The sequence below is a fragment of the Sinocyclocheilus anshuiensis genome, unplaced genomic scaffold (assembly GCF_001515605.1).
Source record: "Sinocyclocheilus anshuiensis isolate Anshui unplaced genomic scaffold, SAMN03320099.WGS_v1.1 scaffold954, whole genome shotgun sequence".
NCBI lineage: Eukaryota > Metazoa > Chordata > Actinopteri > Cypriniformes > Cyprinidae > Sinocyclocheilus > Sinocyclocheilus anshuiensis.
Window position 1 is genome coordinate 230,191 of NW_015536527.1, and position 13,329 is coordinate 243,519.

The 13,329-nt window shown below is 38.1% G+C and overlaps 1 protein-coding gene across 1 annotated transcript in view; it reads left to right on the forward strand.

Moving 5' to 3' along the window:
* Positions 1-7,512, forward strand: part of LOC107694416 (acid-sensing ion channel 1) — a 48,064-nt gene extending 40,552 nt beyond the window's left edge. Inside the window, exons 7-10 of the mRNA XM_016494107.1 lie at positions 2,960-3,051; positions 3,382-3,461; positions 5,709-5,810; positions 6,311-7,512. Of these exons, the coding sequence (XP_016349593.1) occupies positions 2,960-3,051; positions 3,382-3,461; positions 5,709-5,810; positions 6,311-6,406 (370 nt within the window). The 3' untranslated portion in view covers positions 6,407-7,512. The remainder of the gene's footprint in view (positions 1-2,959; positions 3,052-3,381; positions 3,462-5,708; positions 5,811-6,310) is intronic.
* The last annotated feature ends 5,817 nt before the right edge of the window (positions 7,513-13,329 follow it).

A 13,329-nucleotide genomic window follows, 5' to 3' on the forward strand; every position in this document is an offset into this window, starting at 1 on the left:
GGCTTTAAACTTGAAAGAAATAAAGATTTGACATTTATCGTGATAATTATCGATATCGACTGATATGGGAAAAAATATTGTGATAATTTTTTTGGCCATATCGCCCAGCCCTAACACCCGGTCATGCATGAAAAAAAAATACCGTCATGTACCATGAAACCGGCATAATTTTGAAAAATACCGTGATATAAATTTTTGGTCATACCGCCCAGCACTAGCGTTACGTATTTTTTCCATGCTCATGTTAACGGATGAAAGCGTTCACTGCACACGGTTGCGGTCCGGCAGTGCGTCTGCGGCAGTGCAGAGATCGCTTCCACACCAAGTCTATTGCTGCGCTGCAAGCGCTGAATTAAAGTAACAGCGCATTTTTGCAGTAAATAACAAGGCAATAATAGATGCCACTCGTGGAGGTAGAAAAGTTCTTTATGAATGGCAGGATTGCTTGTAATAAAGATTTAAATAGAAATTTAATTCTATTTAATAATTAAGAAATTCCTTTTTTGTCAATGGTAAGTTTGTGATAACGTAAGAAAAGTAGTTTGGGTGCTTTCACACCTGTAGATCGATTGCTTTGTTCCGAAACAGGGATTAAAATTATTACAATGTTGCTTTTTATTCTTGGTGTGGTTCACTTTCACATGGCAAAGTTTCTAAATGGACCAAATTTGTTAATACAAGTCACGCGCGTGTAAACTGATTAATTGGGAAAACATTTCTAAAATGCACCTACTACAAAGAAGAGCAATAAGACGGCATTATAAAATAAAAAACTATATTTATTGTGTTTAAAAATGTCTGTTAAAAATTGTATTACTGTACTGTGTAAAAAAAGAATTGCAATGCTGAAAAAGCATTTTCAGTGACAATGTTTATATTTGAAATCAAAATAATGGATACATTTTGTGGTAAACAGCCATGATTCAGTAGCGGACTCCTGTGTGAAAGCTGCTTCCCCTCTCACAAGAGTCAACTAAGAGGGGAATTCCCCCCGTTTTCAAAAATGAAATTCAGGCCCTGAATAAATGTCTAAAAATCCAGATTGGAGTATCACTATATATAGTTATAAATGATAAAAAGAAGGCTTTAAAAAGATCGGTATCGGTGATCGGTATCGGCAGATACTGCTTTCTGTGATCGGCGATCGGTGATCGGCCTCAAAAATCCTGATCGGAGCACCCATAACTTAAATGTTGCTTGTCTCTGGTGCTGATTACAAAATCGAGACATTTGTTGGTTTATAATTCTGTCACGTTGCACTAGATATCTCTGTAAATCAGAAATCTCTGTAAACCAAAACACTGAACAGTTTTGCTAATCTCACATTGTGCAACTGAATCTTAACAAGTTTGTGCAGACACCTAAAATAAAAAATAGTCACAATTTGCAAACGTTATACAATTTGCAAAGTTATGGCATGACCATTGGACAGTGAAATGCTCATTGGGTCAGCACGGTCAGAAAAAAACAGGTGGAGAAGAAAAGGCACGTTAACAGCATAAGAATTAGGTGTGAAACCATCAGGAACCATTTAGTCTCCAGCACCAGAAGTGAAATCTCTTTTTTGGCTCATTTTATCTGTAAAAGAAAATCTGCCTAATAATTTTGCACACCCGAATATAAGGAGTTTTTTCACTTCCAGCATTTATGGACAATTATATATCACTTATAAATGATTAAATGCAAAATTAATAGTAGCTATTACGAGTGATGTGGTTTGGAATTGGTAATATGTGCTTGGAAAAAAAAATGTCAGAATATCAACGTGACTAATAATTATGCTATGTTCCTAACTTTATCAAAATAAAATGACTCTTCTTTTCAGCTGAGGTGTTAACTATTACTTCAGTGAAATTGGTTGTGCCATTCCATGTTGACCTAAACTTTAATTTGTGAAATTATTACGGCAGCCTAAAAGCACAAAACAGTGACAATCAAAATTTCATGAAACCATTTTCTTATATTTGCATGAACTAAATGGAGAAGAACTATTATTTGCAGTATTTTGCATTTAGAAAATGAAAAGAGAAGTCAGGTGGAACAATTGTAAATTATTTGCAGTATTTTACATTCAGAACAGGAAAAGAGAAGTTACTGAAGAACTTGGGAGAATTTAATCTTCTAAACGCAATGGCTGAATGCCTCTATTTAGTTTTCTGCTTGTTCCCAAAGATATTGATGACTATCCAGTGAAAAGCCTCAAAATCAGATCTCTGCCATGGTTTCTTGTATTTAGGAAATGAATCATATGTAATCTTAAATCTGCCATCATCTACTAACCTTAACCCTCATCTTTGACAGTAACAGGGTTATGTATTAATCTAAAGCAGAAATACTTATGTTTTAAACCCAGATGATGTAATGTCTAGGTTTTAAAGGAGGAAGATGGTGGTTTTTTTTAATACTTGGTTTTAAAGTAGCACCTCATTACCATCCTTCGATAAACCTGCTGCGAAAGAACCATTAAGGCTAACCTTTTTAGTGTTTTTGGCTTCTAGGTAGCTGAAAAGCTTGGGCAAACACTAAATAACTGCAGCTGTCGCCTGTAGCTTAATTAAACATTTAATATGTATTCAGAGGGGACCAAAAAAATGTAACTTTCACACCATCTGCAGTGAATGTGTAGGAATGTTCTTAATAAAAACTCAATTAATTTTTTTAAAGAAGTTGAGTAAATTATAGCAATATGATATAAAGTGTAAAGTGCCACTACTTGATGTGCAAAAATGTAACACATACGCTTAGAATCAACTCCAGCTGTGTCTAAAATGGCCTGAGGTCTCTGCTGGATCAACTCCAACCATCTGCTTACAGCAGTGGAAGATTAGAGAATAAAATGCTGTGAAACTGGCAGAGATTGTGGATCGATGCTTGGAGGATGGTGCAAAAGATGGGAAGGCTTGTGGAAGTAAATGCATTTGGGGGGGTCCTCACCTTTCCCTTCTGTTCTGCTCTTTAGAGAAAACATCCTGGTGCTGGACATCTTCTTTGAGGCCCTGAACTTCGAGACTATAGAGCAGAAGAAAGCCTACGAGTTAGCCGGCCTTCTTGGTGAGCGGTGATTGCCGAGATGTCGAGATGAATTCACAAGCCTTGAAATTATTTTATCCTTTGATATTTCCAGGTGTTCTTTCACTGTGGCCACCCTGTAAAATAATAGCTTCATTAATAGCTTTTTCAAAAGAAGTCACAGTGTTTCACTTTTTAGAAAGTCAAACTAACTTAGTGACTATAAAACTGAGAACACAAAGACCATAAAGTTGTTGAACAAAAAAAAAATTACTAACAGCAGCTTGTAATTTTACAATCCATTTATGCACGATATGTTGCAAAGCTTGTTTGTCTGTTCATGAGGCTAATTACTGAAATAAACTATTTCAGGTGACATTGGCGGACAGATGGGGCTGTTCATCGGGGCCAGTATCTTAACCATCCTGGAGCTCTTTGACTACCTGTATGAGGTAAGACCTCCATGATTCAAATCCAAACCGGCACCTGTTTTCTTTTCTCAGTGTATTAAAGACACTTCAGAGATAATTACCTTGAAACTCGACAGCTGTGGAAATTTCTGTCACTCAGAATGGCACATATTCTCCTTTCCCCTGTAATTGTGTTTGTATGACCTTCACAAAAGCTGTGGTCTCTTAACGTTGGAGCTTTCTTCCACTTGGAACCCTTTGCCACACTCAGCATCTGAATGGAGTGTAAATATATTATTACTTTTCAAGCCTTGGCTCAGGATGTGATTGCTTTCAAGATATCAATACCTGAAGGCGAAGGGTGGAATTGTCTTATGATTGAGAAAATTGTCATCGGATGTGATAATAGGCAATCCAGCAGGCAAGCAAGCAGAAGCAACCTACTAGAATCTTATTCAAAGCAAGCCGAGGACTCAATGTTGTTGGCAGATGCAGTGCTTCAGGCATTATGAAGACATAATTTCGGTGTGTATGCGCACACTCTGTCATTAGCATCTTAATCAACGTAATTTCTGCTAAGAATATTGTTGAATATGACTGATAACCATTGGTCTAGTCTGCAGAAGTATTACACACTTGGGTGGGCGAAGCTGTGTAAAAAGTATTGCAATATTATTCCCCCTTTTGACAATTTTCAGTATATATATCTTTATGTATTTGACCATATGGCCCCTTTTTTCAAATTGATTTAAAATGTTGAAAATATAGAAAAATACCTCTGCGCTGCAAGTTATAAATCATCACAATACTCATGAGTTTGCTTAATGTTATATTGCCAAACACCCAATCCAACTATGCATTAAAACATATGACTTTAAAAACAGGGGAGCGATGCCAGGAGAGCTATTTTTCTTGTCTGTTCTCTCGGATGCTCCTTGGGTATCTCTGTATGGCAGTGATTGATAACAGATCACGTGATCTTTTACAGGAAGTGCTCACTTGCACCTCTGCTCAACAGACTCATGTGAGCCTTTGGAAAACAAAAGCTTTCAAAACAAGCAAAATAAGCATTTAAAGTGTTTCTGCTGAAAGAGAAGCCCAAATGTCATTTCAAAACCTGTATGACTCTTTTTTTTTTTTTTCAGTAGAATGCAAAAGAAGATGTTTAGCAGAATGTTCGGTGCTGGTTTATTAAATGAGTTTCTGCATCCTTGTCAAAATGATTGCATTTATGAGTTATGAGTCTCATCATTCCCAATGGACAAATGGGATGTTTTGTGGCCAGAGAGAGAGAGAGAGAGAGAGAGAGAGAGAGAGAGAGAGAGAGAGAGAGCACCCAGTACGGGTATGTACAAACCTTGTAGAACTTGAAGGTAGTGACCAAGGCCTGGGCAAGTCTTTTTAAGTTTTGCATGAGGAACATGCCCCAACAGTTTATTTAGCCATTTTTAGTTATTTATCTTCCCAAAATAATGCTTTCATTTTAGGGTTCTATACCCAAACCAGTTCTTTTGAAAAATAAATAAATAAATAAATCTAGCCATGCACCAATTTTGATGAATTGACTTTCCACGTGAAAAGTCTCTAGAGTCTGGTTCAGACTCAACAGCAGGCTCAGAGTATCGCCCGTGACATTAGGACACAGATGGAAGACAGGCTGTCAGATATGGCAGGTGGAAGCTGGTGTCATTTGCAGGAAATGAGACACGAATACTGTCAGATCCAGGACTTGTGTTTGCGTAATCTGGCTGGTTTAAACTGACTTCTGGAACATGACAGCTGAAAGCCAATAACAAACAATACATCATCCATCCATCATGTTGTTCTGTGTGTCAGGAGGCCCACACGGGAATTGGGGGAAATGCCCCAGTTTCGAGTTCAGATCTAGTACTTTATATTGTTTCTGTCAATCTCTAGAAAAGCAGCGTTTGGGGACACAAGAAAATTTCGAATTCCTGGAAATTTTCTGAATGTGTGCTTTACTTGGGAACCAAGATGCAAATAGAACTTGGCTAGTTTTACATCTACAAACCCCCTAGATTTCAGTTCCATGCATCCATGTCTGCCATTCTAATCTCACAATTGATGTTTTCTTCACATTTGTATTTCATAGAAATTAATCCACTATCAAATGCATTTCCGTTTCCTTTTTGTTGCTTTTCTGATTTGCTTCAGATGTTTAAGCACAATTTCCTAGATTAAAATCTTCAAAAAAGCTCTCCACATGACCATCCATAGCGTGAACTGAACAGCAGGTTTTATGCGTGGGCTTGTTTTCTTTCTTCAAAGGTGATCAAGTACAAACTGTGTCATTGTGCCAAGAAGAAACACCAGCGGAGCAACAACAACGAACGAGGAGCCGTTCTCAGCCTGGACGATGTGAAGCGTCACGTCAGTAACTATCATACCAGTATCTGTGCTGGCTGATAAACTCATTCTTACAGACATTAAAGACTATGTTCAGAATAGTATACTGTCATACTACTCATACTCTGTCTGCAGTATTCAGTTAGTGTGCAGTTTTTTAACTGGAAGACCAACTATATTATATGCTGATACAACAGAGAATACTGCATGAGATGCTGTATTCCACAATGCAACATGCTCAGCTTGACCTTCCATTGCCAGAAATAGTAGTTATATCAGCTGTTTTTTAGCATCATCTTGAGTTATTATTTGATTAGACTAGACAAACGTTCAGTCATTTTTACACAAAATTGTATTCTCAGGGATGATAACTGAATGCCACTCGCTGAGTTCACATGCACAAAATGTTGTTTGAAATAGTTATTGCTTCATACTGTGTAATGTTTGACATGCTACTTTTTAGCCTAATTGTAGGCAGTATTCATTTTACACTGTGCAGTTTCTGATTGTCTATATTTCCTCAGGCACCCTGTGAAAACCTTCGTACCCCATCAACCTACCCAGCCAACATGCTACCTCACCATCCTGGCCAGGGCAACTTCGAAGACTTCACCTGTTGAGCGTAAAACAAGAGCGGCCTGTCTGACAGAGAACAACCAAAGCTGACCACATCAGTACGGACCCCATTCACAACCGGACATTACAGAACAACCTTCTGGATCTGCCACACACTGGAAAACCACCATGTCTTGAGATATATCCAGACATCGGAGGAATGGTACCCGATCAACAAAGTATATTTTCACTAACACGTTCCATGGAAAACCTTTGATTTTTTTTAACATTTCAAGGAAATACTGCCTCAAAATCGAAACTCCTTGAAGCCTAAGAAATTACACATTACGTGACTTGGACATCGAATAGCTTTCCGCAGCTGGACCCTGATGCCTTTTATGTACATAGTGACGGCTCTAACCTGTCTTAAGACCAGTGGCTTACGTAGGTCAGTAGATAAATATAGCGCTTATTCACTGTATGTAGCCTCATTAGTCCTATCTGCTGGATCTATTCAGCCTCAGTGTATCTCACGAGAATGTAACTTCCCGAACAAAGGTGACCATTACAAACGTCAAAGGGGGATTTCGGGGTGCTGGAGGGTTCAGGTCCCACATGACATTGTGTTACAGGTCTCATCTTGTAAATGCATGCTGGTCGTTCTGTGCATGTTTTTAGGTTTATTTAGATTTCATTATTACTCTCGCCAAGTTTGCCTCAATTATATACAAGTGTTGGGAGATGGTGTAAAGTTTGTTTTTGTGTGTATATGTGTGCGTGCGCAGGTTTTGCCGTTCTTGTGGGGATGAAGTTTCTCAGTGACCCCAGAAGAACAGCAAACTAACAAAAGCACCTTGTGAGAGCCTCTCTACAAGGAAACAACGATTCAAAATGAAACTAAACAATGTATAAATTCATATCTAAAAATGCCCAAAAGGTTTATTTTAAGTTTAGGATTAGTCTGTTGTATAATTAGCATATCTGACAAACAATAAATGGGAATGGGAAGTCCCCAAAAGTATACAGTGGCCCCAAAAGATATTTGGACACTTAAAGTATTCTTTCAAATGTGTCAAAAGTTGTTGCATTAGATTGCACATCAAAAATGCTGCAGAATTGTTTTGGTGATTTTTAGTGGATCTATGACGTCTGTTTTTCATTTTTAAGACTACTGCAACAAATAATTTTTTGTCAAATGTTTTGTCACTTTATTTGATATTTTGTGACTGACAAAATGACATTCACGGCCTGTTTACACCTGGTCACTTCATGTGTTTTCTTGCATTATCTTGAAAAGACCAGGTGTAAATGCCCTCCGAAACGCTTTCGAGATGGATTTAAATCTGATCGCTCAAACCACTTCAGGAGGTGGTCTGGGCCACATTCCAGACGAAGCTAAACAAGTGTAAATGCATCTGGTTGTCCACAGTACCGACCGCGATATCAGTCGGTACTGAAATTTTAAAAACATCCATTTCCCACTAACATTTGAGCACTGTTGAGCGGATTATTAAACATGACATCTGATTGGTCATTGTGTTTGTGCGTTCAACAGATATGACTGTGATTGGCTATCTACACATAGACGGATCCGCTGATAGATGCGGCTTTCAAACGCTCCCGTGTGCTTCTGTGTGAGCGCTCGGTGAAGAGCATGAAGCGATGATCATTGTAGCCAATCACAGTCATACTGTATATGTTGAGCATGTGAACACAATGGCCAATCAGCCGCATTTAAGAATCCGCTCAACGGTGCTCACATGTTAGCGGGAAATTGACATTTTTAAAACTTTAGTAACGACTGACATGTAAATTTGACTCCTCCCAAAATGTTAAAATAATAAACGTGTGAGAGCATGTTATAGGCTATATGACATTTATAGTCAGATTTGACAAAGCTAATGCAACGGGCATCACCACGGATGAGTAGCTGAGTATCTCTTCAGTAAGCCGACGCGCAAACTGCCGTAAATGAAACTGAAAGTAAGACGCGGAGGCTCAACTCAATCATCTTCATTAAAAATAGTGAGACTCATTTATCTTTCCAGTGCTCATGCCGCGCTCTCTCCTATTGCGGTCTTTGATCTTGAAATTAGCTGATAATTAATTAAATGCAGGACATATCTGTTGCTTTCGTTGATGTGAACTTTAAATCCATTTCGCAAAGACAACATTTATGTGGCCAAGTGTATATGTTTTTAAAAATCTGAATGATGTCTGATCAGAGAAAACACATGAAGTGACCAGGTGTAAACAGGCCCTCAGGCATTTGTAAGTGTCACTTAAAGTGTCCAAATTTTTTAGGGCTAATATATGAATACATGATTGTTTATGTGTGCATGAAGGTGTGACTGGACATGAATGTTTGTGACGGATTTTTCATCATTTGCGCGGTGTTGCTGGTCTGTTTCTGGACGAAAGTGTTTCCAGGATCAGGAATGTAACAAAACAAATAGTTTGTACTGCTGGGTGGACCAGACCGATCACTCGTACAGCACACCTGTCATAACCGCAGACTGTTGTAGTTGTGCGCACATATGTGTGCATGTATGTACGTGTGTTTGTTCGTGTGAAACTGTTACTCTTCTGTCTTTATTTCATTTATGTTAATGAAAACTTAACTGTGCATTTAACAGCTTACTGTTTATTTGAATTCTGTACTTGCAGAGACGTATTTGTTAATGTCGCGAACTTCATATCAAAGCACAAACAAGACCACCGATATGTAAAGGTGATGTTAAAAGAATGATCAAATATTCTTATCAGTGTTATCATGATAATCAACAGATTCATTAGTACTCTTATTCTTTCCTTTGTTTTTGTTTTTTTACTACAAACATACATATTGCCTGATAGTGCAGTCGGCAGATAATAGGTTGTTCTATTTATCTATGAAGGTATAATAAATATCATTCATAATTTTACAAATGTCTCGTTATTTCATTCAGGTTTATGGTGGACATCAGGAGATTGTTCATGTTTAACTTCAGAGATTGGAATAATAATTCTTCTGGATTTATCTACATTGAGTTATTCTAGACTGCAAGCTCACATTAGATTTCTTTAGACATGACGCTATAGATTCAACAACAGAAAAGCACTTTTGAAGTGTTTTAGTATAATTTTCCATTCCCATCAACAAAAGAATGCAGACTTTCAATAACTGTTAACAGAACTGGACGTCATGGAATTTATTCAGCTGCAGTATTCTTTTAAAAAACTGACAAAAATGGTTCTGAATTACAAGTGGCTCCCGATTTCCAGCCTTACTGTTCACTTACCTCAGAACTATTCATGAATTCAAACAGCAGGTAGAATTAATTTTGAACCTACATTATGGAAATTAGAACGAGGGAGATGAAAGATGAAGGGGATGTTCATGGGCATCAGACGGTATCAGGATACAGGACATGAGTGCATGAGCTGAAAGATCAAACCCAGGAGGAATAAGAGAAAATCCAAGCATGAGACATCCATCAAGATCGTCGGAGGACATCCGACTGGACTCTTCTCAGGAAAATGTATATTAAAGTAGCCTACTGGCATCAGAACCACGATTAAATATGAATAGCAGTTCACGTCTAACTGGACTGCATTGTCCAAAGTCACCCGCAGGCTTTCGATCGAGCCTAGCACGTTTAAAGGAAGCGAGGGACATCACAAATGACTGATGAATGTCATTTCCTTCTGTCGTCTCTGTGCTGATGTGGGAGCGTCTCTGGCAGATGCAGGGAAAACTGCCAACGACTTCAGGCAGCACAACCCAACCGTCAGTGCATTCTGATGAGGATCTTGTAGTGCAACACTAGTGCCTTTGAGACGTTCCTTGTCCTCCAAACGCATCAAACATATGCATTTGGAAAGATGCATTTAGTCTTGATTCGGCACAGCTGCTGCTCTTGTGAATCCACAATTTGTTTGGGGGGACAATTTAACATCAATTTATTAAAAGTTTAACAAATATTACATGTTTAGGGCCCTATGAAATGTTTTATTTTTCCAACCGTATGTTTTATTGTAACCAAATTCTGTTTTAGCATGTCTAATTATTTGAAAGCATAAAACAGGTTTCATTTATTCTTACAATAGCCTTATGATTTTTTGCTCAGAAATTCTGTTGTGTATTTAAAATTTTTTAAAGGCATAAAACATTCATTTAATCTAACTTTTAAGTAATGAAAATTAAACAAATTTTTATTTTTTGGAAACTAAAGGTAATTAAGTTGGCTTGTGAAAGCCAACTTACACTTCAGGAGGTGGTCTGGGCCACATTCCAGACGAAGCTAAACAAGTGTAAATGCATCTGGTTGTCCACAGTACCGACCGCGATATCAGTCGGTACTGAAATTTTAAAAACATCCATTTCCCACTAACATTTGAGCACTGTTGAGCGGATTATTAAACATGACATCTGATTGGTCATTGTGTTTGTGCGTTCAACAGATATGACTGTGATTGGCTATCTACACATAGACGGATCCGCTGATAGATGCGGCTTTCAAACGCTCCCGTGTGCTTCTGTGTGAGCGCTCGGTGAAGAGCATGAAGCGATGATCATTGTAGCCAATCACAGTCATACTGTATATGTTGAGCATGTGAACACAATGGCCAATCAGCCGCATTTAAGAATCCGCTCAACGGTGCTCACATGTTAGCGGGAAATTGACATTTTTAAAACTTTAGTAACGACTGACATGTAAATTTGACTCCTCCCAAAATGTTAAAATAATAAACGTGTGAGAGCATGTTATAGGCTATATGACATTTATAGTCAGATTTGACAAAGCTAATGCAACGGGCATCACCACGGATGAGTAGCTGAGTATCTCTTCAGTAAGCCGACGCGCAAACTGCCGTAAATGAAACTGAAAGTAAGACGCGGAGGCTCAACTCAATCATCTTCATTAAAAATAGTGAGACTCATTTATCTTTCCAGTGCTCATGCCGCGCTCTCTCCTATTGCGGTCTTTGATCTTGAAATTAGCTGATAATTAATTAAATGCAGGACATATCTGTTGCTTTCGTTGATGTGAACTTTAAATCCATTTCGCAAAGACAACATTTATGTGGCCAAGTGTATATGTTTTTAAAAATCTGAATGATGTCTGATCAGAGAAAACACATGAAGTGACCAGGTGTAAACAGGCCCTCAGGCATTTGTAAGTGTCACTTAAAGTGTCCAAATTTTTTAGGGCTAATATATGAATACATGATTGTTTATGTGTGCATGAAGGTGTGACTGGACATGAATGTTTGTGACGGATTTTTCATCATTTGCGCGGTGTTGCTGGTCTGTTTCTGGACGAAAGTGTTTCCAGGATCAGGAATGTAACAAAACAAATAGTTTGTACTGCTGGGTGGACCAGACCGATCACTCGTACAGCACACCTGTCATAACCGCAGACTGTTGTAGTTGTGCGCACATATGTGTGCATGTATGTACGTGTGTTTGTTCGTGTGAAACTGTTACTCTTCTGTCTTTATTTCATTTATGTTAATGAAAACTTAACTGTGCATTTAACAGCTTACTGTTTATTTGAATTCTGTACTTGCAGAGACGTATTTGTTAATGTCGCGAACTTCATATCAAAGCACAAACAAGACCACCGATATGTAAAGGTGATGTTAAAAGAATGATCAAATATTCTTATCAGTGTTATCATGATAATCAACAGATTCATTAGTACTCTTATTCTTTCCTTTGTTTTTGTTTTTTTACTACAAACATACATATTGCCTGATAGTGCAGTCGGCAGATAATAGGTTGTTCTATTTATCTATGAAGGTATAATAAATATCATTCATAATTTTACAAATGTCTCGTTATTTCATTCAGGTTTATGGTGGACATCAGGAGATTGTTCATGTTTAACTTCAGAGATTGGAATAATAATTCTTCTGGATTTATCTACATTGAGTTATTCTAGACTGCAAGCTCACATTAGATTTCTTTAGACATGACGCTATAGATTCAACAACAGAAAAGCACTTTTGAAGTGTTTTAGTATAATTTTCCATTCCCATCAACAAAAGAATGCAGACTTTCAATAACTGTTAACAGAACTGGACGTCATGGAATTTATTCAGCTGCAGTATTCTTTTAAAAAACTGACAAAAATGGTTCTGAATTACAAGTGGCTCCCGATTTCCAGCCTTACTGTTCACTTACCTCAGAACTATTCATGAATTCAAACAGCAGGTAGAATTAATTTTGAACCTACATTATGGAAATTAGAACGAGGGAGATGAAAGATGAAGGGGATGTTCATGGGCATCAGACGGTATCAGGATACAGGACATGAGTGCATGAGCTGAAAGATCAAACCCAGGAGGAATAAGAGAAAATCCAAGCATGAGACATCCATCAAGATCGTCGGAGGACATCCGACTGGACTCTTCTCAGGAAAATGTATATTAAAGTAGCCTACTGGCATCAGAACCACGATTAAATATGAATAGCAGTTCACGTCTAACTGGACTGCATTGTCCAAAGTCACCCGCAGGCTTTCGATCGAGCCTAGCACGTTTAAAGGAAGCGAGGGACATCACAAATGACTGATGAATGTCATTTCCTTCTGTCGTCTCTGTGCTGATGTGGGAGCGTCTCTGGCAGATGCAGGGAAAACTGCCAACGACTTCAGGCAGCACAACCCAACCGTCAGTGCATTCTGATGAGGATCTTGTAGTGCAACACTAGTGCCTTTGAGACGTTCCTTGTCCTCCAAACGCATCAAACATATGCATTTGGAAAGATGCATTTAGTCTTGATTCGGCACAGCTGCTGCTCTTGTGAATCCACAATTTGTTTGGGGGGACAATTTAACATCAATTTATTAAAAGTTTAACAAATATTACATGTTTAGGGCCCTATGAAATGTTTTATTTTTCCAACCGTATGTTTTATTGTAACCAAATTCTGTTTTAGCATGTCTAATTATTTGAAAGCATAAAACAGGTTTCATTTATTCTTACAATAGCCTTATGATTT